Source organism: Moschus berezovskii, chromosome 4, assembly GCF_049115385.1.
Source record: "Moschus berezovskii isolate FMDL1 chromosome 4, NW_MosBer_1.0, whole genome shotgun sequence".
In the NCBI taxonomy this organism is placed as follows: Eukaryota; Metazoa; Chordata; class Mammalia; order Artiodactyla; family Moschidae; genus Moschus; species Moschus berezovskii.
In genome coordinates this window covers 87,645,919-87,671,980 of record NC_142463.1, presented here as the reverse complement: position 1 = coordinate 87,671,980, position 26,062 = coordinate 87,645,919, and the positions used below count along the sequence as shown (strand labels likewise).

General features: G+C 41.8%; 1 protein-coding gene across 1 annotated transcript in view; it reads left to right on the top strand.

Annotated features, from left to right (window-relative positions):
- The first annotated feature begins 7,961 nt into the window (after positions 1-7,961).
- Positions 7,962-26,062, top strand: part of SLC25A24 (solute carrier family 25 member 24) — a 64,437-nt gene continuing 46,336 nt past the window's right edge. The window contains exons 1-2 of the mRNA XM_055402321.2: positions 7,962-8,456; positions 24,763-24,889. Of these exons, the coding sequence (XP_055258296.1) occupies positions 8,274-8,456; positions 24,763-24,889 (310 nt within the window). The 5' untranslated portion in view covers positions 7,962-8,273. The remainder of the gene's footprint in view (positions 8,457-24,762; positions 24,890-26,062) is intronic.

Genomic DNA, 26,062 nt, shown 5'->3' with positions numbered 1-26,062 from the left:
GAAGGATTGGGGGCGGGAGGAGAAGGGGATGACAGAGAATGAGATGGCTTGATGGCATCACCAACTCGATGGACATGAGTTTGAGTGAACTCCGGGAGTTGGTGATGGACAGGGAGGCCTGGTGTGCTGTGATTCATGGGTTCGCAAAGAGTGACATGACTGAGCGACTGAACTGAACTGAGTTGATCTATCCATAGGTGTGAGTGGGGTATTAAAGTTTCCCACTATTATGGTGTTATTGTTGATTTTCCCTTTCACACTTGTTAGCATTTGTCTTACATATTGCAGTGCTCCTAGGTTGGGTGCATATATATTTATGATTGCTATATCTTCTTCTTGGATTGATCCTTTGATCATTATGTAGTGTCTTTCCTTGTCTGTTTTCACAGCCTTTGTCTTAAAGTCTATTTTTTCTGATATGAGTATTGCTACTCCTGGTTTCTTTTGGTCTCTATTTGCATGGAATATCTTTTCCAGCCCTTCACTTTCAGTCTGTATGTGTCCCTCGTTTTGAGGTGGGTCTCTTGTAGACAGCATATATAGGGGTCTTGTTTTTGTATCCATTCAGCCAGTCTTTGTTTTTTGGTTGGGGCATTCCACCCATTTACATTTAAGGTAATTATTGATAATTATGATCCTGTTGCCATTTACTTTATTGTTTTGGGTTCTAGTTTATACACTCATTCTGTGTTTCCTCTAGAGAAGATCCTTTAGCATTTGTTGGAGAGCTGGTTTGGTGATGCTGAATTCTCTCAGCTTTTGCTTGTCTGTAAAGCTTTTGATTTCTCCTTCATATTTGAATGAGATCCTTGCTGGGTACAGTAATCTGGGCTGTAGGTTATTTTCTTTCATCACTTTAAGTATGCCCTGCCATTCCCTCCTGGCCTGAAGAGTTTCTATTGAAATATCAGCTGTTATCCTTATGGGGATCCCCTTGTGTGTTATTTGTTGCTTTTCCCTTGCTGCTTTTAATGTTTGTTCTTTGTGTTTGATCTTTTTAAATTTGATTAATATGTGTCTTGGGGTATTTCACCTTGGGTTTATCCTTTTTGGGAATCTCTGGGATTTTTGGACTTGGGTGATTATTTCCTTCCCCATTTTAGGGAAATTTTCAACTATTATCTCCTCAAGTATTTTCTCATGGTCTTTCTTCTTGTATTCTTCTTCTGGGACTCCTAGGATTCAGATGTTGGGGCATTTAAAATTGTCCCAGAGGTCTCTGAGATTGTCCTCATTTCTTTTTATTCATTTTTCTTTTTTCTTCTCTACTTCATTTATTTCTACCATTCTATCTTCTAACTCACTTTTCCTATATTCTCCCTCCATTATTCTACTGTTGGTTCCCTCCAGAGTGTTTTTGATCTCATCTATTGCATTATTCATTGTATAGTGACTTTTTAAATTTATTCTAGATCCTTGTTAAACCTTTCTTGCATCTTCTCAATCCTTGTCTCCAGGTTATTTATCTGTAACTCCAATTTGTTTTCAAGATTTTGGATCAATTTCACTATCATTATTCGGAATTCTTTATCACATAGGTTCCCCATCTCTTCCTCTTTTTTTTTGGGTTGGTAGGCATTTATCCTGTTCCTTTATTTGCTGGGTATTTCTCTGCCTCTTCATCTTGCTTATATTGCTGTGTTTGGGGTGGCCTTTCTGTCTTCTGGCAGTTTGTGGAGTTCTCTTTATTGTGGAGTTTCCTCACTATGGGTGAGGCTGGACGGGTGGAGCTGGATTTCTTCTCTCTGGAGTGCAATGAAGTGTTCAGTTTTGAGTTATGAGATGTCAGTGGGTTTGGAGTGACTTTGGGCAGCGTGTATATTGAAGCTCAGGGCTATTTTCCTGTGTTGCTAGAGAATTTGCGTAGTATGTCTTGCTCTGGAACTTGACCCTTGGTTGGTGCTTGGTTTCAGTGTGGGTATGGAGGTGTTTGATGAGCTCCTATCGATTAATGTTCCCTGGAGTCAGGAGTTCTCTGGTGTTCTCAGGATTTGGACTTAAGCCTCCTGCCTCTGATTTTCAGTCTTATTCTTGCAGTAGCCTCTATCTGTCACTTCCAAGGTGGTTCCCTCTGTTTTAGCTTCTGTTTGCTGGTCTCTTCAGTGTCTAATTTCTGCCCTGACACTAGGGGGCGGTGGTGGACACTTTTTAAGGCTCGCTTGTTCAGTCGTGTTCTGGGAAGGGAGGAATGCTGCAGGCAAATATCTCTGGCGTCTGTGGGGAGTGCTCACAGTGTTCTGGCCACACTGGCTTTGCCCCTGCTCATGGCATGTGTGCTGTCCCAGTCTACACTGCACAGGCTCTAGGTTGCTCTGCCAAAAAGTGTCTGAGGCCAGCGCTGGGTTGCATGCACATCCCAGGTCTAAGCTGCTCAGGTTCAGGTATTTGGGTGCTCCACAAAGGCGCAGACTTGGTTGGGCCTGCGTTTTTTGCCCTTCCCTGGTCTGAGCAGCTCAGGTGACCAGGTGTTTGGCGAGCGCAGTCGCTGCAACTTATTGCCTCCCCAGTCCCTCCTGCCCTGTTTTCTGGGTGTACAACTGGCGCACCTTCTCAGGTGGATGTTGACCGGCCAGAAACCCAAGAAGTCTTGGTTAGCAACGAAGCCTGCCTGCAGTTTGGTATCGGATCCCTTTCTGGGGCCACAGTTGCCCCCTTCCAGCTCTGGCTGCCCTCCCCTGCCTGTCTCGGAGGGGGGATGGGCCATCCGCAGCTGGCTAGCTCTGCTTAGTCCTTTGTTCTGTGAGCAGGACTGGTGGAGTCTTAGGTTAGAGCTTTTCGCCTTTTTGCGGGGTAGTTATCCCACAGTCTGCTCTGCTATCTCCAGTTAGCTGTCTCAGACTGCCCTCGCAGCATTCAGGCCCGGTCCTCACTCTAAGCAGTTCAGCTGGCTCCTCCCTGCCCAGCCCCCTCTTGCTAATGGCGGATGCGGGTGTCTGCTGCTTCTCCGCTGGGGGTTACTGTTGGGCATGTAATCTGTGGGTTTTAATTATTTTTTTCTTTTTTCTCCCAGTTATGTGGCTCTCTGAGGTTCCAAGGCTTGCCACAGACTCGCCTGTGAGAGTGTTTCTCTCTTTTTTAAGCCTCCCTTCCCGGGACGGAGCTCCGTCCCTACCTCTCTTGTCTCTCTTTTTATCTTTTATGTTTTTTCCTACCTCCTTTCGAAGACAATGGGCTGCTTTTCTGGGTGCCTGATGTCTTCTGCCAGCAAAGTTGTTTTGTGGAATTTACTCAGCATTCAAATGTTCTTTTGATGAATTTGTGGGGGAGAAAGTGGTCTCACGGTCCTATTCCTCCACCATCTTGTTCCCTCCCACTCTATTCACTTATTTTAATGTGATAAATGAGTCAAAATGTAAAATAATTATTGTCTCCTAAATACTACTAGAACATTGAAATTTAAAACTCACTGTATGATAAAACTGTCTTTCCGGTGATGTGATAGCTTTATGCTGAGCCAACAGGAAGATCACCTGGAGAAGGAAATGGCAACCCACACCAGTATTCTTTCCTGGAAAACCCCATGGACAGCCTGGCGGGCTACAGTGTTTGGGGTCCCAAAGAGTCGAACTGGACTGGGTGTGCGTGCACGCGCACACACACACACACACACACACTTAGTTATCCCACTTTGTGAGCACTTAAATTTGAGACAGCAATGACCAGGGTTTGAAATATGATCAGAGCCTTGTGGACCAGCTAAAACTTTGGTCTTACTGGAACTAAGTGCTCCAGTAGGTTTATTTTTTTTTTAAAGGGTAAGATTGTTAAACAGCAAAAAATATGAAAATCTCAACTGATTATTCAAGCAGAACCCCTTAACTATATGGTATTCAAAGCAGATATTGAAAGAGATTTTTGAAGATCAAAGTAGATGAAACTGATTAAGTTAAAAGGTTGTGATGGAAGATAGTAGCACCCAAGAAGGCTAGATGTCAGGGAAAACAGAAGCAAGTTGAACTGTGCTGAACCCAGGCTCCTCTCCTGACTACAGAAATAAATTGCGCTAAGGAAGAGAATGAGTTCAGGGTTTCTACTCTTGGCCTCTGTAGAAACACTCCATTCCATTCCGTTCCGTCGCACAGTCGTGTCCGACTCTTTGCGACCCCGTGGACTGTAGCCTACCAGGCTTCTCCTTCCATGGGATTCTCCAGGCAAGAATACTGGAGTGGGTTACCGTTTCCTTCTCCAGGGGATCTTCCCAACCCAGGGATTGAACCCGGGTCTCCCACATTGGAGGCAGATGCTTTAACCTCTGAGCCACCAGGGAAGCCCCGTAGAAACACTAGTCTTTGGCAATTAGCAACATACAAGTGGGTAGGGATGCCCTGCCTCATGCAGATGTGTAAATATTATGTAACATTTTCTTTTCTCACATAGAAAGTTGCTATTGTCCAGTTCAGTCACTCAGTCACGTCTGACTCTTTGTGACACCATTGACTGCAGCACGCCAGGCCCCCCTGTCCATCATCAACTCCCAGAGTATGTGTCAAACTCATGCCTATCGAGTCGGTGATGCCATCCAACCATCTCATCCTCTGTTGTCCCCTTCTCCTCCTGCCTTCAATCTTTTCCAGCATCAGGGTCTTTTCAGATGAGTCAGTTCTTCGCTTCAGGTGGCCAAAGTATTGAAGTTTCAGATTCAGCATCAGTCCTTCCAATGAATATTCAGGACTGATTTCCTTTAGGATGAACTGGATGGATGTCCTTGTTGTCCAAGGGACTCTCAAGAGTCTTCTCCAGCACTTCAGTTCAAAAGCATCAATTCTGCAGTGCTCAGTGTTCTTTATAGTCCAACTCTCTCATCCATACATGACTACTGGAAAAATGATAGCTTTGACTAGACGGACCTTCGATGGCAAAGTAATGTCTCTGCTTTTTACTATGCTGTCTAGGTTGGTCATAACTATTCTTCCGGGGAGCAGACGTCTTTTAATTTCATGGCTGCAGTCACCATCTACAGTGATTTTGGAGCCCAAGAAAATAAAGTCTATCACTGTTTTCCCATCTATTTGCCATGAAATGATGGGACCAGATGCTATGATCTTAGTTTTCTGAATGTTGAGTTTTAAGCCAACTTTTTCATCTCTTCTATCACTTTCATCAAGAGGCTCTTTAGTTCTTCTTTGCTTTCTGCCATAAAGGTGGTGTCATCTGCATATCTGAGGTTATTGATATTTCTCCCAGCAATCTTAATTCAAGCCTGTGCTTCATCCAGTCCAGAATTTCTCATGATGTACTCTCCATATAAGTTAAATGGGCAGGGTGACAATATATACAGCCTTGACATACTCCTTTCCCAATTTGGAACCAGTCTCTTGTTCCATGTCCAGTTCTAACTGTTGCTTCTTGACCACATACAGATTTCTCAAGAGGCAGGTCAGGTGGTCTGGCATTCCCATCTCCTGAAGAATTTTCCACAGTTTGTTGTGATTCACGCAAAGGTTTTGGCACAGTCAATAAAGCAGAAGTAGATGTTTTTCTGGAACTCTCTTGCATTTTTGATGATCCAGCGGATGTTGGCAATTTGATCTCTGGTTCCCCTGCCTTTTCTAAAACCAGCTTGAACATCTGGAAGTTCCCCAGGTCTACTATATAAGAGTTGCACTTACACCAGAGCCCCAGGTCATCTTTCACATGTTAAAGTTTGAAAATCTCTGCTAGTATAAAGTTGTTCTTGTTTAGTCACTAGGTTGATCCAACTCTTTGTGGGATCAAGAGGCTCTTTAGTTCTTTGCTTTCTGCCATAAGTGTGGTGTCATCTGCATATTTAAAGAGTCAGATTTATTGAAGTATGTTTCCACAGAGTAAAATTAAACCATTTTAGTACATAGTGCTGTGCATTTTAACAACCTCGTACAGTTGTTTAAACACCGCTGTAATCATAGAACAGTTCCATCACTCCCCCTAGCTCCTCAGCACCTGACAACCACTGATGTGTTTTCTGTCACTATAGTTTTCCCTTTTCTAGGATGTCATGTAATGTATGGCTGCATGCATCTGTTCATTCCTTTTTGTTGCTGAGTAATATTCCATTGTATGAATGCAACATAGGTTGTTTATCTAACATTCACCCATTTAAGAACATTTTGCTTATTTATAGGTTTTGGTGATTATGAAGAAAACAGCTATGAACATTCTTGTACAAGTTTTGTGCAAACATAAGTTTCTCAGTTAATTTTTAAAAATTATTTATTTTAATTGGTGGATAATTACTCCAGTACATTGTATTGGCCTCTGGTATACCTCAACATGAGTCAGCCATAGGCATCCACGTGTTCCCTCCCTCCTGAACCCCCTCCCACTTCCCTCCCCACCCCATCCCTCCAGGTTGCCACAGAACACTGACTTTGGGTTCCCTGTGTCACACATCGAACTCCCACTGGCTATCTATTTTACACATAGCAGTGTATACGTTTCAATGCTGTTCTCTCAAATCATCCTGCCCTCTCCTTCTCCCACTGTGTCCAAAAGTCTGTTCTTTATGTCTGTGTCTCCTTTGCTGCCCTGCATATAGGATGATCGGTTCTATCTTTTGAGATTCCATATATATGCATTAATGTACGGTATTTGTCTTTCTCTGTCAGTCAAAATGTTGACAAGTAATTTCTCTATTTACTGCCAAAAAAAGAAAAAGGAGAAGAAGGAAAAGAAAAAAAAATTAGAGTCTGAGATGACCATTTCAAGGAGCTTCTCTTCAAGTACAGAATGTTCATAGTAGAGATTAAAAGAGATTTTTCAAGGATGGATAGAAAATTTGATGATGTTTGAGGACCTTTCCAAAGGGAGAGGAGAATTCTTAACAAAACTGGAAATTGGGAGTAAAAGTAAAAAAGCAAATAAATGGGTTTCAAGATGATTGTAACTAAACAGACAGCCCTCAGTTTACAAACTCTAGATTTGCATACGTCTTAAATATACAAAATAGTATGAGGGGAAGTAAATTCAAGGTCTCAGTTTCTGGGTTTTGTTTAGTAATTAGTCTGGACTAATTAACTAGCTGGAACCAGTCTTTGTTTAATAATTCAAAAGATGTGGGCAGATCCTTATTTACATGTACAGATCTGTATCTCCTGCAGATAATAGGAACCCAGTGATAGTTTTTATAACTGCTGTGGATGAACAGAACATCACCACAATTAGTATTTCACTTGATTGGTACTTGAGAGTATTAGGATCTTTCACATACAGTATACAACCCTGTTAAGAGGCAGATACTCATACTCTTTTACTGATGAGAGGCTACCCAGGGAGGTTATGGCACATCTCCGATTTCACATTTCAGCTTTACACAGATGAAAGATTAGGACCCTGCCTGGTATTTTCTCTGTAAGTCCACTGTTCCTTCGCTTATCCCATGTTATGCAGTAAGAGTTCTGAATTTCCTGGGCAGTAATCCCAAGCCTTGTAGCAGCATCCATCTTGAGGAGGAGCGGCCTGAAGTTTTTCTGATATGTGCTAAGATTCTAAAACTCATCGGGCAGATCACACTAAGCTGTAGATCGAAGTAGCCCCATCCACCTGGATGGATGCTGACTTTTTCTGCGTAACAATCTCCTCCCCCCCACGCCCACTTCTATTGAGCTACGATTATACAACACTGTATTAGTTTTAGGTGTTCCTTTTCATTTTAAAAATTGCTTTCAGATTTAACTCCTCTGCGTTTTAAAGCTTAATTGCCATCCCAGGTGTGCAGCCACCCAACTCTCTCATTTCCGTGAATGGAAAACAGATCCAGTGACTGGCTCCGTGGAGTTGCAGTTAAAAAAGAGATGTGTGCTAAACAAAGCCCGAGAAGGCCCAATTTCCCTGCGGAGAGAACTGTTTCTGGGCAGTTCACCAGGGCTACAAACCGAAAGGGAGGGAGGGCTTGAAGTTAAGTAACCTGAGCGTCAGGCTGCCCGTCCCCCCGCCCCGCCCCCGACACACACACACCCTCGCCCCTCTTTAACACGCTAACGCAGAATCCCACAGTCTCTGGGGCTTCCTAGTCGGACCGCGTCTCGGACTGCTCCACTCAGACAGACCAGCGCTCACTCCCCAGGTCCCGGTGCCCCTCCAGGGCCCCACCCCGCAGCCTTTGCACTTCCTGCCCGTCCCCGGCTGCGCCTGGCCCGGCGAGCTCCTCCCAGAGCAGCAGCGAGAGCTGCCACTCCCTGTGCGCCGAGGCGGCTCGTAGGGTCTCGGCTCTTCGGACTGCAAGTGGCAGTTCCTTAGCCGCCAGGCCTTGGCCCCCCTGAGCTCCCTCGGCTGGGCGGTCCAGCGCCTCCGGTATCATGCTGCGCTGGCTGCGGGGCTTCGTGCTGCCCACGGCGGCCTGCCAGGACGCGGAGCCGCCCACGCGCTACGAGACCCTCTTTCAGAAACTGGACCGCAACGGGGACGGCGTGGTGGACATCAGCGAGCTGCAGGAGGGGCTCAAAAGCTTGGGCATCCCCCTGGGCCAGGACGCCGAGGAGGTGGGTGGCTGCGGGGCGCGGCCCCAGGGCCGGGAGGGCTGCGGGGACTCTGGGCGCTCCAGGACTAGGGCGGCGGCCCGCGGCTCTGCAGGAAGAGGCCGGGCTTGAGGCGGCCAGCCCGCGCATGGGTCAGAAGCTCGGGGGTGCGGACCGCGGCCAGGTACCCCAGAACGGACGCTCGTCGAGATCTGAAAGGCTGCTGGTGTTTTTCCAGAAAAATGAGTGCGGCGGATGCTCTAGCTCGCTCTTACAGTTCAAAATCCTGTCCCCAGTACTTTTGGTACCCCCACCCCCTTTTTGCGCCTCTCAGCCTCTGCAAACGTTTAATGAAGTTTTTCTTAAGCTCCCACACTTCAGTGGCCCCAAGTTGTGTAAAAAGGCTCGCATTTTGTATCTCTCTTCGAAGCTGCTTTCTTACATCAGATAGTTTGCTGTTTTATAACTGTTTGAAAACCCATCGTTATTTCCCCCCCCAACTTCCCGTTGAGGAGGAGAGGCAACATTCCATTGTTTAAAGCATTCTTAATACCCAAAGTCCACAAGTTGACCTGAAGGGTTGGCCCGTCGTCTGAGCAATTTCGGCTTCTCTGAGTCATAACTGTGTCCCCCAGAGCAGCTCCTATCAGCAGGGCGGAGATACTTGGAACCTCTCCAGCCCCTCTGAAACGTAAGAGGACACTTTGGCATTCTCTATCCCGAGCGGGAAAGTGAATACGTTCTGAGAGCGAACAACTGTTTTATTGTAGTTGTATTTTAAGCTACTCATTCAATGCCTGTAGTAGTTACAGGCCTCTTCAGGTGGCTATTTCTTCTTGAGTCAGATTTAGTAAGCTACAACGTTTAGGAAACTGCCCATTTTGTCCAAGGTTCATAATACTTAAATTCCCTTAGGGTTTTAAAAAAGTTCTGACTGTATCTGTAGTTGTTTTCTTCTTCCTCCAACCTTCAATCTCACCAAATCTTTTTTTTCTTGCCAGTCCTTCTCCCTGTCCCGGCCAACTTTGGTAATTTTTGCTGATTGTCTCTGTTTTTAAATTTTCTTCCATTAGCTTTTGTTTGTTTCTTTCTACTTTCTTTAGGTTTACTCATTTGCCCCTTTTCTGTTTCTTGAGTTGAATGTTTGATTCATTAACTGACTCTTTGTGACCTCATGGACTGTAGCCGGCCACGCTCCTCTGTCCATGGAATTCTCCAACCAAGAGTACAGGAGTGGGTTGCTATTCCCTTCTCCAGGGAATCGTCGAACCTGGGTCTCTGCATTGCAGGCAGATTCTTTACCATCTGAGCCATCAGGGAAGCCCATTTTGAGCTACAATATCCCTTTGATCACTTCTTTCCTCTCATCCCATAAGTTTGTATTTTTGTTGTAACTTAGCTCCCAGTATTTTTTAATGTCCAATAGGATTTCATCCCTGACCCATGAATTATTTAAATGTGTGATATAAATTTCAAAATATATGCTTTCTTTGTTGGTTCTTCGAAAGTATGAATAAAATAGATAAACCTCTGGCAAGACTGCTTAAGAAAAAGAGAGAACTCAGGAATAAAAAATGTCTTCAGTTTTCTAAAATGAATATAGTATAGAATAAGTTGTATAAAACTATGTGTATGCAAAGATATAACAGGATGGCATGTATTTGTCACATACCTAATATATGTATCTTATGCATATACATAAAATATATTTTACATATACATACTCTCACTGTCAGTGCTCATGCCAGATATTAACCGTTCTCAGCACTTTTTTTTTGATTCTTCAATAAAAGTTCAATAATGATTGCTTTTGGATGGTTGGAGTTAAATTACCTTTTTACTTTCTTCTTCATAATTTTTGTATTATTTCAATTTTTAAAAATGATCATACATTATTATTTTTATGATTAGGAAAAAATAGAGGATTTTTTAAAAAATTAAATATCATCTCTCTGGGATGAGCTTTTCCGGACCACCCTCTATAGATGAGTTCATCACTGGTCTCTCCAAAAGGTATTTTTATTTATTGACTGTGTCCTCCGCTAGTACCAGACATCCTGAAGATGAGGATCATGTCTCATGGTCTAAGCACAGTGATGCCAAAAGATTTAAGGTTTGTGATTTGAAATACCCTAAACAAGGCAGTGGCTCATTTGAAATAATTAAAAGTTGGTTATTAAAAATTAATCAATTAAATATTCAACTGCAAAGCAGTTGTTAATGGTTTTATTTCCAGCATAGGTAAGACAGAAAACCAAAAGTTCTCCTTTTGTAAGATGCCCAGAAATGCTGTAAAAGATAAGATAAATATATAAAAGTATTTTTTAGAGCAGTTTTTGGTTTACAACAAAATTGAGAGGAAGGTACAGAGATTTCCCACACACCTTCTGCCCCTAGACATCACATACATAAGCCTTCCCCCACTGCCAGTATCATTTAACAGAATGGTACATTTTTTTTTTTTTACCATGGATGAACCTACATTGACACATCATTATCACTTTAAGTTCATAGCTTACTTTAGGGTTCACTCTTGGTATTGTATGTATATTCTGTGGGTTTGGACAAATGTATAATGACATGTATTCATTATTATAATATCATATAGAGTGCTATTACTGCCCTAAAAGTCCTCTGTGCTCTGCCTAAAAGTCCTCTGTGCTCTGCTTTGCTCATTCCCACCTCCATCCACTGATCTTTCGTTTCCATAGTTTTGCCCGGTAAACATCTTTTTACACACATAGATGAACTTGTAATAAAAGTCTAGCCAAACTGGGTTTAAATCGCGATTGTGCTACTTACTTGATAACTTTGGGGCAAATTTTAAAATTTCTCTAGCCCCAGTTTCCACATCTGTGACAGAGGTGATATCAGTACTTATTTCATAGAGTTATTGTGAAGTATAAATTAATTAAAATATGTTAAATACTTAGAATAATACCTGGTACCTGACAGTCAACTAATTATAGGCTTTAAATTATCTAATACTGTTATTATAGTCACTATTAAAAAGAAGTGTCAGAATCTCTATAATTGTAGATTTGCCAACTTTATAATTTTATCAGTTTTCCCCTTTTATATTTTAAAAATAGACTAGATAGTGGACTGTACTACTGGTGAATTCAGATTTAGCATTGTTATATCTTCTTGGTGAATTGCTCTTTTTATCTTTCTGGTTTCTTGCCTACCTTTGTAGCATGGTTCCCCCTATATTTGGCAAATGCCCGAATCATTGCACTGACCAGGGTGTTTCCCATGAACAGGTTGTTTCCTCAGGTCACCGCAGGAAAATCTTCAGTATTTGGGCTCCCACCTTGTACAGGGCATCATCCTTGTCCCACAGTCCACTCAGGGCCCTTTGCCTTCTGGGTGGTGAATGAGTCAGTTTCCAAACCCCATGTTCCCACCTCTTGTCTTGGGCTAACCGTGATGCCAACTGCAACTGCATCACTCTGGTCTTCCTTAGAGCAGAAACCAAGATGGGATTGGGTATGCAAAAGAAGGGTAAGGGAGAGGAGACAGGGGTGAACTGAGGGGAGTCTTCAGACCACGATGCAAGTTTAATCCCTGGTAGAAGAGTCCAAGAAAGAAGGAGGTTTAGGAGGAACTTCAGATCCAAGAATAGTTCTTAGAAGCTCTCAGCTAGGCTAAGGAGAATGGCTGAGGAAAGGAATCTGTTAGGAGAGCCCTGTGGTGGCTGCCCCTTCTGTGCTAGTCATTGGATGGAACGGCCCATGACTAACCCTAACCCTAACCCAAGGGGGGCCTTGGCATGGGTGCTCAGTGGGTCCAGAGGTCCACAGGTGTGGCAAGTAGGCTGTCAGTCACCTCTGCTCCTATAGCAGGTTCCCTTGTAGGCATTCTGACATGGTGTCCACAGGCCACTCCTTGACCCACACGGATCTGCTTCTCAGCATAGGTTTGGGGAGCGCATCTCACTGTTCTTGGCCTCTTTACCTCGGGGAGGATAGTGGGACAGACTACAGTCCCCATTGCTTCACTTGGTCACAGCTGCCACTCCTGATTTCTCTTCCTGTCTATTTTAAACACCACTCTCAGTCAGCTGGAAACTGCAGGTCTTTGTAACTTTGCTGGTGGTGTGACCCGAACTTTCCTTCCTGTGGGGCCTGAGCTTCTCAGGCCACTGTTGTTGCCTGTGCCCATTCACAGCCCTAAGTGGGCCTGGGAGTATTCGGTGGCATTCCTGGTGTCCACGTGGGTCATCTGAATTCCATCAATATTCCTCTCTGTCTCTGTGGTGTAGAAGCAGCCCTGCCTCCTGCTGATCAAGGCCAAGTTACACCTATCCAGAGGGTGACTTCTTTTCTTGCCTGTTGTCCCTGAACACGAGATCCAAATGTCCAGATGGAAGTTATAGTTTGTAGTTCATTGGGATCCTTATTGTGTTCCCTGACGAGTGTATAACTATCCTGTTTGGGGACCAGAAGCTAACCCGGCAAAGCCCAGAGCTATAGGGACAGGAAGCAAAAAGTCCCCAGCAAGTCACTGGGAGTGACAGAAAGTGGAAATATTGCTGCTTCCCCCTCTGAGTTCCTGGACTCAGGTATTCGTCCTTTAGGGAACACAGAGCCACGTGGTAGGTCGCTGATTCAGTGTACATACTGCATCCCGAAAGGTAGCAGCCCATTTTTGCCAAATAATTGTCTCCTTGGGGTTGATTTGACTCTGCTTTCAGTAGGCCATTCCAGCATCCTGTGAGGTTGGCTGCTTCCGGATGGTGTGGTGGGTGACATGTCTAGTGGATCCCATGGTCTTGGGCCCACTTCTACACGTCTTCCACTGTGAAGGGATCCCCTGGTCAGTTGCTGTGTTAGGTAGTGATTTCATGCTTGTGGATTAGGCATTTCACCAACACCCAGATAGTGGTGCTATCTGAACTGTTGTGGGCAGGAAGGGGAAACCCCTACTTTCCTTTTTCCAGGAAGACACATTGTCCCTTCCATGACAGGTGGCACCCAATATAACTGACTTTCCACTGAGTGACCCATTGGTCTTCTTGAGGAATAGTGTCACTTCTGGGCCAGGCAAGCGTCAGATCATGAAAGGCATTGAGGACCTGCTGGATGGTTTGGATTTTTATCATATGAGTGATGGGAACACTTGGAAGGTTGTAAGCAAGAGGAGACACAAGCAGATTTATGATTTAGGAAGAGCACGCTAGTGGCCATGTGGAAAGCAGATGGAGGAAGAGAGGGTGTGGAGGCAAGCCTGGGCCACAGCAGCCAATCAAATACTTGGGATTACATGGTCAGTCTTTATGGAGGAGAATTTCAGAGGCATCCATCAAGGGTCTGTATAATGTCACAGACTGGGGAGATTATCCATCTGAGCATCTAGAAATGAGAACTTTGGGGTGACTCTTCAAGGGAAAGATTTCAAGATAATTTGCTTCTATCACAAATACTCAACCTGAAGTGAAATCTCTATAAATTTCCATCTGACTTGATCTCTTCTCCATATTGCCAAGTTTTTGTGATGTAGAAGCATATAGAAGGGAGCAGATTTCTATTTAAGTTCCTTAAAGCCTTAGAGGGAAAGATTGTGAAATATAAGAGTGTAGAAAATAGGTATAAGGAATACGATAAATTAGGAATATTTTAAGGAATACAATAACTAATCATTACTACATGTTCCAAAAGTATCCAGGGAAAGGAAAAGACAACAAGGCAATTCCTGGGACAAAGAACTAACCAGAGGTGAACTTGGGCTTCCCAAGAGGCACAGTGGTAAAGAACCCATCTGCAATGCAGAAGACACGAGAGACTCACTTGGGTTTGATCCCTGGTTTTGGGAAGATCTCCTGGAGGAGGAAATGGCAATCCACTCCAGTACTCTTACCTAGGAAGTCCTGTGGATAGAGGAGCCTGGTGGGCTACAGTCCATGGGGTCACACCATGGGGTCACAGGGTCGGAGCGACTGAGCATGCTGCAGGCACAGTGCCTGACACATAGGACAGAGGTGAATGCACTACAGTTTCTTCTAAATGAATGACCCTGCTTTTACATGTTTCCAAATTGCCTCATTATGAAATTAGTGTTTTAGAAGAGATAAAATTCACGTTAAGTTCTTCTAGGACTCAGGAATTGTTTGTAGAAGGTAGCATGAGAAACAAGGAAATACAGTAGTTATTACTAATATTCCCATAAGAATCTAGTAATCCTGTCTGCTTTTTCTTTTTTCTTAGAATATCCCTCCTCCCTTTCCCCTTTCCCCTCTCCTGCTCCCTCTCGTCTTCCTCCTTCTGCCTTCCTCCTTCTCCTCGTTTTCCATCAAAGGCCACATTAGAGCATTCTAAAAGGATATTAATATTTGGATATCATTTGAGATACTATGAGGAAAAAAATTTCAGAACATCAAAGAGGAGAATAAGTAATCTGAATTTTAATTTACTGAAATGGAAATCAGAAAAATAAACTGGTGAAGAGTCTGCAATTTTAGCTGTAAGTTCTTATTTTGATTCCATTTAGGCTTGGAAAACTTTGTAATAGTATAGGACCAAAACCAAAAAACTTTAGATTTAGAATGAATAAGGCAATGTAATGAAAAAAGGAAGATCTTGACTTTTTTTATACAGATTTTTACAAATATTTTTTATTTCTCCTCAAATCATGGCACCAATTAGTAGTAATTCTTTTATTAATAGGTGGAGGGAAAATGGGGCAGACTGTGTAGCATATGAAGGTATTCCTGTACCCATGTTCACAGCTAACTGATCTAACAGTTGTGTTCAGCTGACCTCTGAAGTCATGGACAGTTTTACAACTTGTCTGCCATGTATTCACAGGTACAAACTCTTACTGTAACTTTCTTAGGAGAGACTTAGAATCATAAGAGGCATAGGACTCTTACAGCCAAGAGGATTACCAAGAGCTAGAAGGGAAGCAGCTCAAAGAATTTCATATTTGTTCTGGAGCCACTGCAGAAACCCAGTGAAGATAATGACCTGGTGTAGGGGCGTGGGGGTCATCACAGAAGGAAAGGCCCATGCTGGCAGATTTTCATTCAGGTTCCAAGCATCATTATAATGATTCCCAAGTTCCTTAACCTTAGAAGAAGAAGTCTTAGAAAGGTGTGACTAAACAACTTTAAAAAAAAGAAAAGTTGGACCAACACCACCATTCATTACGACTCCACAGTCCATGTCTCAAAATTCCCCTACCCACTTTTCCCTAAAAAGAAGTTCTACCTTTAGAGACAGACCTGTGCAGAAGTCTTTCAGGAAGCTTCTGGAGGAAAGACTCTTCCTGGAGTGAGGTGGAAACAGGCTTTCTGATTGGATGATCAGGGAGTGAGGTGGGAACTCCATGGCCTCGCACACCAGACCTGGCCCCCAAGGCCGCGTGCACCATGTGCCTCTGGGGCCGTTGCCTGCACAGTTGCCTTCCTGTTCTGTACCTGGCAAAAGGGCTTTGGCTTTGGTAGCAGAGAGACAGCTGCTACTTCAGGACTCTTCCAACTCGGCCTGCAGTGGGCAGAGATCACCGTCTTGACTTTCACATCCACCCCGAGACTCACGGGGTCACAGTGTGGACCACTCGAGTCACTTCTCCCGCAAGAGACATCCCAGATGGACACCTCCTATGATAAACTGTTTTCTCACCTATATCATAATGAAGACGGGGCCCTGGACATCTTTGAACTTCAGGAAGGCCTGCAGGGTATAGGGGTCATTCAGTATGGAGGGAAGGTGGGCTTCAGAGGGTCTGTGATCAGAGAGATGTTGGGGCTGAGAGTTCTGGAGGAGCCTTGGGCAGAGAAGCCTACAGTCAAATTTACAGGTTCCTAAACTTGATGTCCAAAATCACTGTGAATGCTGACTGCAGCCATGAAAATAAAAGACGCTTACTCCTTGGAAGGAAAGTTATGACCAACCTAGACAGTATATTAAAAAGCAGAGACATTACTTTGCCAACAAAAGTCCGTCTAGTCAAGGCTATGGTTTTTCTCGTGGTCATGTATGGATGTGAGAGTTGGACTGTGAAGAAAGCTGATCGCTGAAGAATTGATGCTTTTGATCTGTGGTGCTGCAGAAGACTCTTGAGAGTCCCTTGGACTGTAAGGAGATCCAACCAGTCCATTCTAAAGGAGATCAATCCTGGGTGTTCACTGGAAGGACTGATGCTAAAGCTGCAATTCCAATACTTTGGCCACTTCATGTGACGAGTTGACTCACTGGAAAAGACTCTGATGCTGGGAGGGATTGGGGGTGGGAGGAGAAGGGGACGACAGAGAATGAGATGGCTTGATGGCATCACCGACTCGATGGACATGAGTTTGAGTGAACTCCCGGAGTTGGTGATGGACAGGGAGGCCTGGTGTGCTGTGATTCATCAGGTCGCAATGAGTCGGACATGACTGAGTGACTGAACTGAACTGAACTGAAACTCGATCTGGGCTGCCGCTCTAGTTTTCAGGTCAATTGCCAGCATTACTGTAGGAAGAATAACAATGTTACTGATAGTCTTCTCAAGCATTTTTCTCAGTTTCCCCCCTGGTTCTAATATGATAATTTAGAAATAAAGTAAGGAATACAATAACCTGTCATTACTAAGTGTTCCAAAAGTATCCAGGGAAGGAAAAAGACATCAAGGCAAGTTATGAGACAAAATAACTAACTCGAGATGAACTCGGGCTTGTGAATTCAAATTGCTCTCAAAATATTGGATGCAAACTGGTTTCTGAAGTCACCTTGTTCAAGGTACTCACCTGTTATTAGTAGCCTATGAGCATCAGCCCCAAGAATGCTCCCTCCCCTCTTTAGGGAACTGGCATAATCACTATTTTTGTATTTTGAGAGTTGTGTGGTAGTTGAAACTTCTCTAATATTGGATTTTGAAGGAGGGCAATCAGTCTGAATGGCTTGTAGTCTTGGGGTCTCACCAAAGCTAATATGTCCTTATAACTTGCTTTAATCATTAGACTTTTAAAAATGAGCTTGGGCATTGTTTGCGTTGCAGATCTTTCCCCCAGCAACCTAGGTCAGAGGATCATTCTCAGTATGTGATGCCACATGCATTTCCATTATTTCCAAGTAATTTTCTATTTGGCTGTTATTATTGAGTATAATTATTGTTTTCCAATTATATTTGCTCTTTGGATGTTTAAGAAGACTAGGAGATCCATGAGAGGTAAAGATTGGCAAATTCATTTGAAAAATTGGCACTTCATGCTCAAAAAACTATCATTTGAGCTCTGTCATGTTAAGATTTGGTAAAACTCTTCTTCTAAAAAGCTGTGTGAACTTTGGAAGTCTATATTTTAATCATCCATTCAGTCATTGATCAGTTGTATTTTGAGCACGTTTTATATGCCAAGCACTGTGTCTTGATTTCTTCATTTGTGACACCAGAGGCCTGGACTGGATGTTGTCTGTAGACCAGGCCAGTCCAAAATATTCTCTCTGTAAATTGCACTTGTTTTTTAAGTTGTGTTTTTCTTTTTAAACCTATTGCCCTTAATGCTTTTTAGAAGCTTCTCTTGTACTTAGATTTTCAAGTGTGACTTTTATTTATTAGGAATAAGCTAACCTTTCGTAAGAAATTCTAGATTAGCCATAAACAAGTTCAGTCTTTGAAACACATTACTTCTTTATCAAAAAAATTTTTTGTTTGTTTGTGGTTCTTGATAATAGATAGTGTGAGCCATATAAAAAGGCTTTTTGTGACTGATGAGGGTTTATGTATCAAAACTCCAGCGGACTCTGCAGTAACCACATCAGTTCAGTTCAGTCACTCAGTCATGTCTGACTCTTAGCTACCCTATGGACTGCAGCACACCAGGCCTCCCTGTCCATCACCAACTCCCAGAGTTTATTCAAACTCATGTCCATTGAGTTGGTGATGCCATCCAACCATGTCATCCTCTGTCATCCCCTTCTCCTCCTGTCTTCAATCTTTCCCAGCATCAGGGTCTTTTCCAATGAGTCAGTTCTTTGCATCAGGTGGACAACGTATTGGAGTTTCAGCTTCAACATCAGTCCTTCCAATGAACATTCAGGACTGATTTCCTTTAGGTTGGACTGATTGAATCTCCTTGCTGTCCAAGGGACTCTCAAGAGTCTTCTCCAACACCACAGTTCAAAAGCATCAATTCTTCAGTGCTCAGCTTTCTTCACAGTCCAACTGTCACATCCATACATGACTACTGGAAAAACCATAGCCTTGACTAGACGGACGTTTGTTGGCAAAGTAATGTCTCTGCTTTTTAATATGCTGTCTAGGTTGGTCATAACTTTTCTTCCAAGGAGTAAGCATCTTTTTATTTCATGATTCTTTTTATTTCAGTCACCATCTGCAATGATTTTGGAGCCCCAATAATAAAGTCTGCCACTGTTTCCACTGTTTCTCCATCTATTTGCCATGAAGTGATGGGACCAGATGCCATGATCTTAGTTTTCTGAATGTTGAGCTTTAAGCCAACTCTTTCACTCTCCTCTTTCACTTTTATCATAAGGCTCTTTAGTTCTTCTTTTCTTTCTGCCATAAGGGTGGTGTCATCTGCATATCTGAGGTTATTGATATTTCTCCCAGCAATCTTGATTCCAGCTTGTGTTTCATCCAGCCCAGCTTTTCTCATAATGTACTGTGTATATAAGTTAGGTAAGCACGGTGACAGTATACAGCCTTGATGTACTCCTTTTCCCATTTGGAACCAGTCTGTTGTTCCATGTCCAGTTCTAACTGTTGCTTCCTGACCTGCATACAGATTTCTCAAGAAGCAGGTCAGGTGGTCTTGTATTCCCATCTCTTTCAGAATTTTCCACAGTTTATTGTGGTCCACACAGTCAAAGGCTTTGGCATAGTCAATAAAGCAGAGATAGATGTTTTTTGGAACTCTCTTGCTTTCTTGATGATCCAGCAGATGTTGACAATTTGATCTCTGGTTCCTCTGCCTTTTCTAAAACTAGCTTGAACGTCTGGAAGTTCAGGTTCACGTATTGTTGAAGCCTGGCTTGGAGAATTTTGAGCATTACTTTACTAGCATATGAGATGAGTGCAACTGTGTGGTAGTTTGAGCATTCTTTGTCATTGCCTTTCTTTGGGATTGGAATGAAAACTGACCTTTTCTAGTACTGTGGCCACTGCTGAGTTTTCCAAATTTGCTAGCATATTGAGTACAGCACTTTCACAGCATCATCTTTTAGGATTTGAAATAGCTCACATGGAATTCCATCACCTCCACTAGCTTTGTTCATAGTGGTGCTTCCTAAGGCCTACTTGACTTCACATTCCAAGATGTCTGGCTGTAGGTGAGTGATCACACCATCATGATTCTGGGTCGTGAAGATCTTTTTTGTACAGTTCTTCTGTGTATTCTTGTCACCTCTTCTTAACATCTTCTGCTAGATCCATACCATTTCTGTCCTTTATTGAGCCCATCTTTGCATGAAATGTTCCCTTGGTATCTCTAATTTTCTTGAAGAGGTCTCTAGTCTTTCCCATTCTGTTGTTTTCCTCTATTTCTTTTCACTGATCACCGAGGAAGGCTTTCTTATCTCTCCTTGCTATTCTTTGGACCTCTGCATTCAAATGGGTGTATCTTTCCTTTTCTCCTTTGGTTTTTGCTTCTCGTCTTTTCTCGGCTATTTGTAAGGCCTCCTCAGACAGCCATTTTGCTTTTTTGAATTTCTTTTTCTTGGGGATGGTCTTGCTCTCTGTCTCCTGTACAAAGTCACGAACCTTCATCCATAGTTCATCAGGCACTCTATTATCAGATCTAGTCCCTTAAATTTATTTCTCACTTCCACTGTATAACAGTTAGGGATTTGATTTAGGTCATACCTGAATGGTCTAGTGGTTTTCCCTGCTGCTGCTGAGTCACTTCAGTCGTGTCTGACTCTGTGTGACCCCCTAGACGGAAGCCCAGCAGGCTCCACTTTCTTCAATTTAAGTCTGAATTTGTCAATAAGGAGTTCATGATTTGAGCCACAGCCACAGTCAGCTCCCGGTTTTCTTTTTGCTGACTATATAGAGCTTCTCCATCTTTGGCTGCAGTGAATCTATCTATCTGATCGATTTGAAATCTATATGATTTCGGTGTTGACCATCTGGTGATGTGAATGTGTAGAGTCTTTTCTTGTGTTGTTGGGAGAGAGTGTTTGCTATGACCAGTGTGTTCTTTTAGCAGAACTCTATTAGCCTTTGCCCTGCTTCATTCCGTGCTCCAACGACAAATTTGCCTGTTACTCCAGGTGTTTCTTGACTTCTACGTTTGCATTCCAGTCCCCTATAATGAAAAGGACATCTTTTTGGGTGTTAATTCTAGAAGGTATTGTAGGTATTCATAGAATTGTTCAACTTCAGCTTCTTCAACTTTACTGGCCGGGGCATAGACTTGGATTACCATGATGTTGAATGGTTTGCATTGGGAATGAAGAGAGATCATTCTGGCCATTTTGAGACTGCATCCAAATACTGCATTTCGGACTCTTTTTTTACTTTGGTTGTTACTCCATTTCTTCTAAGGGATTCTTGCCCACAGTAGTAGATATAATGGTCATCTGAGTTACATTCACCCATTCCAGTCCATTTTAGTTTGCTGATTCCTAAAATGTTGATGTTCGCTCTTGCCATCTCCTGTTTTTTCACTTCCAATTTGCCTTGATTCATGGACCTAACTTTACAGGTTCCTATGCAATATTGCTCTTTACAGCATTACAGTAACCACATAGAACCTTGTATTTCCGGGAAAATGATGTGGCTTTTCCTCAGGTGAGGTGACATGTCTAGGAAGTTTTGATATGAATTTTCTCTCACATGTCTCCAGCTTCCCTAGTCAAAAGTTTATTTATAAAGATTGAGAGTTCATTTAATATTTTAGATAGAAGTCGTACTTATGTGGTACTAAGAAAGAAAAGATACAACTTTTTATTCTGGTAACAGATTTTTTTGATTGATATTTTATTTTATTTTTTTTTCTTGCTATGAAAAGTGAGAGACTGAATATGCGAATAGTGGTTAGACCATATTTAAAATTGAACTTTGAATTTCATAATATATGCAAGTGTGAAGTCACTATGTTGTAACCTGAAACTAATACGCTATGTCAACTATATTTCAATTTGAAAAAATCTAAAATTTGACCCATGACCTGTTGAGAAGATGACCCTTTGTCTATGATAAACAATCCATGAAGCCAACCTACTGTAAGTCAGATTTTACTGGAAGCCAGAATACTATCTCTGGTGACAGTCCAAGAAGCTAAATAATAACTTCTGTAACAGCCCCAAATGGCCAGGAATTGATTGATCACTGACAGTTTCCCCAATTTTTGTCCCTGCTTCCAACTTAGGACCAACCAGAGAGGGCTAAATATGTCCTCCAACCAATCACACAGGATGACCCACTTAAATCCCGAAGTTTTCCCAGGCCAGCAGTCTCCAGTCAGGGCACACTGGAAAACTCCTTTTTTCCTACTATAAAGTTTCTCACTCTTCTTCCTGCCTTTGAGCCAAGACACAAGTGACATTGGCTGACTTCCTTGCTATAGTAATCCCAGAATAAATACCCTTTCCTTTTCTCCTTTGATTGATCTTTATTTTCACTGAAGAATAGAGGAGAAAACTCAGAACTCAGTGTCAGTAGAGAGTTGTAACTCTGGGAATCTTTATTTACTGTGTGTAAATAATCTGTATTTACTGTGCATGCATCCTTAGTCACTCAGTTTTGTTTGGCTCTTTACTACCCTTTGGATTGTAGCCTGGCTCTTCTGTCCATGGAATTATCCAGGTAAGAATACTGGAGTGGGTTGCCATTTCCCTGCCATTTCCAGACTTTCGTCTCCTGTGTCTCCTGCATTGCAGGTGGATTCTTTACAGAAAGGTGAATGAAACAGTCAAAGCTATGGTTTTTTCCAGTAGTCATCTACAGTTGTGAGAGTTGGACTATAAAGAAGGATCGTGCCAAAGAACTGGATATGGAACAACAGACTGGTTCCAAATAGGAAAAGGAGTACATCAAGGCTATATATCGTCACCCTGCTTATTTGACTTATATGCAGAGTACATCATGAGAAATGCCAGGCTGGATGAAGCACAAGCTGGAATCAAGAATGCAGGGAGAAATATCAATAACCTCAGATATGCAGATGACACCAGACTTCTGGCAGAAAGAGAAGAACCACTAAAGAGCCTCTTGATGAAAGTGAAAGAGGAGAGTGAAAAAGTTGCCTTAAAACTCAACATTCAGAAAAGTAAGATCATGGCATCTGGTCCCATCACTTCATGGCAAATAGATAAGGAAACAATGGAAACAGTGAGAGACTTTATTTTTGGGGTTCCAAAATCACTGAAGATAATGACTACAGTCATGAAATTAAAAGAGGTTCCTTGGAATAAAAGCAGTGATCAACCTAGGCAGCATATTAAAAAGCAGAGACATTACATTGCCGACAAAGGCCTGTCTAGGCAAAGACGGGCCAGTAGTCATGTATGGATGTCAAAGTTGGATTATAAAGGAAGCTGAGCTCTGAAGAATTGATGATTTTGAACTGTGGTGTTGGAGAAGACTCTTGAGAGTCCCTTGGACTGCAAGGAGATTCAACCAGTCAGTCCTAAAGGAAATCAGTCCTGAATATTCATTGGAAGGACATAAATTATGCTCAATCTGAAATTCCAATACTTTGTCCACCTGATGGGAAGAAATGGTTCATTTGAAAAGACCCTGATGATAAGAAAGATTGAAAGCAGGAGGAGGAGGGGACGACAGAGGATGAGATGGTTGGATGGCATCACCAACTCGATGGACATGCGTTTAAGTAAGCTCTGGGAGTTGGTGATGGACAGCAAGGCTTGGTGTGCTGCAGTCCATGGGGTCACACAGAGTCAGACGCGACTAAGTGACTGAACTGAACTGAATACTGAAGAACTGATGCTTTCAAATTGTGATGCTGGAGAAGACTCTTGAGAGTCCCTTGGACTACAAGGAGATCAAACCAGTTAATCCTAAAGGAAATCAACTCTGAATATTCACTGGAAGGACTTATACTGAAACTTCAATACTTTGGCCACCTGATACGAAGAGCCAACTCTTGGAAAAGACTCTCAAGCTGGGAAAGATTGAAGACAGAAGGAGAAGAGGGCAGCAGAGGATGAAATGGTTAGATAGCACCACTGACTCAATGGACATGAATTTAAGCAAACTCCAGGATATAGTGAAGGACAAGAAAGCCTGGCATGCTGCAGTCTATGGGGTTGCAGAGCTTAGCAACTGAACAACAACAAATGAAATATGGGTAAAAAGAAAAATCAAGCTGTTTAAAGATTGGGTTAGAGATGTCCTTTAATTTGTGATTTCTAAAATGACAGTTGTTCACTGTTACTTTCAATGATCAAAATAAACTTAGATGAAACTTTAGAACTGAAATGGGGCCCCAGAATGCTGTGACATTTTCTCATGGATTATGCAAATCTCAGTGTATGTGTTGAGTAATCAGAAAACAATTTCTAGATGAAGATCATCCTCAATCTAAGTTTGAAAGTAATTAAAGAGCAATAATTATTTTTCAGAGACATTAAAATGTATTTGCTTTTAAAATGTAATGATTGGTAGCATTTGAATCAAGACTACTTAGGTTGCAGATAAGAGAATTCTACTGATACTAGTTTAAACAAAAAAGGCCAGAATTCTTTGTAGTCACCTTTATTAGTTTGAGGAAGCACCACTCAGAGATTTTAGTTTGCTCAGAATTTTTAGTCATAAAGGTGTAGAATCCATCAAAAATTTGTCCACATTTACTAGGGTGATCATGTGACTTTTTAATTCTGTTACTGTGGTAAATTATAAGATTAAAAAAAACCATGTTAACCTAACCTGACATTACTGGTATACATTTATCTTTTGTATATATGTGTGTCCATATATAGTGTTATGTATATACATATTATGTATGATATATATAGTATTATATGTGAATATATAGTATCCATTTTATGTTGTATTCATATAATTATATACATAGTATGTATATTGTATCCATATACATTATATATATATATAGTGTGTGTATGTATATTATTGTTTGTGAAATAATATTTCTCAAAACAAATGATTTTTCTTGATAGAGATAGGCAATTTGATATGACAGCTTTTATAAGGATCATTTTTAGGAAGAAGTCATGTAATTTTGTAAATTCATAGGGAAAAAGACATTTTAAACATTTAAATTTAGGTCAAGATTTTGTCTTCTATCTTTGAATTTATAAAATAGATTTCTTAATAGGAAAATAGCCAATTTGCTTAAAGTTTTTGTATAAAAAATGCAGTATTTTTAACCCATATAAAATATCTCTAATTTTTTTCTTTTTTATAGAAAATTTTCACTACTGGTGATGTCAACAAAGATGGGAAGCTGGATTTTGAAGAATTTATGAAGTACCTTAAAGATCATGAGAAAAAAATGAAATTGGCATTTAAGAGTTTGGACAAAAATAATGATGGTTTGTCTTTATTTTCTGTTTATCAACAGCTATGAAGAACCACTTCTCATGCTTCTAAGTCTAAAAGAATGTATATTTTAGTCTGTCTTTTTTAGGTGATAATTATTACTTGTGCTAATATTTGTTTTTCTTAGCATATGATTTTTATATAGATTTATTTTTATTCATTCTAAGCACAAGTGTTTTATATTCTAAACTTTAAACAACTTTCAGATTATCTTATATTTGATAAGTCTTTTTGAAAGAATTACCTGTGATCAGAGAAGATACTCTCTGATGATGAAAATTAGAAAAGAAATAGCAGATACATATTTAAATATATACCTTCTGATTGGGATTGTGGCTTTTCTATTTATTAATAGCTTGGAGTTAGAGTCCCAGTCATGTAGAGCAAAAATCAAGGGCCACAGTGGGAGAAAGGAAGCACCTTTCAAACCCTTATCACCAGAGGCAACCTTTGATAAGAAGAGGGAGTTTATTTTAAAAATGTATAATGTAGCCTCAGACCCCTCCCCATGCATAAGTGGTTGAGGCCATTCCATTCACAGATTTATTATTCAAGAAACAAGTTAAACAAATAAACAGAAAATATGGTTCATACCAGGGTAGACAAACTTTTTTTTAATAAAAGGCCAGATAGGAAATATTTAGCTTAGTGACCCATGTGATCTCAGTTGCAGGTACTCATCTCTGCTGTCACCCTGCAGAAACAGCCTTAGATAATATGTAAATGAGTGGGCATGGCTGTGTACCAATAAAACTTTATTTGTAAAAGCTGGCAACTGGCTTTATTTGGCCAGAAGGTTATAGTTTGTTGAAAAGTGAAAGTCGCTCAGTCACAAACGACTCTTTGCAACCCCATCGACTATGTATGTGTTAGTCACTCAGTCGTGTCCAACTCCTTGCAGCCCCATGGACTGTAGCCTACCAGGCTCCTTTGTCCATGGGATTCTCCAGGCAAGAATACTGAAGTACATAGCTCTTCCCTTCTCCAGAGGATCTTCCCAACCCAGGGATCGAACCCAGGTCTCCCACATTGCAGGTGGATTCTTTACCCTCTGAGATACCAGGGAAGCCCAAAGTGAGTCACTCAATCATGTCCAATTCTTTGCGACCCCATGGACTATAGAGTCCATGGAATTCTCCAGGTCAGAATACTGGAGTGGGTAGCTG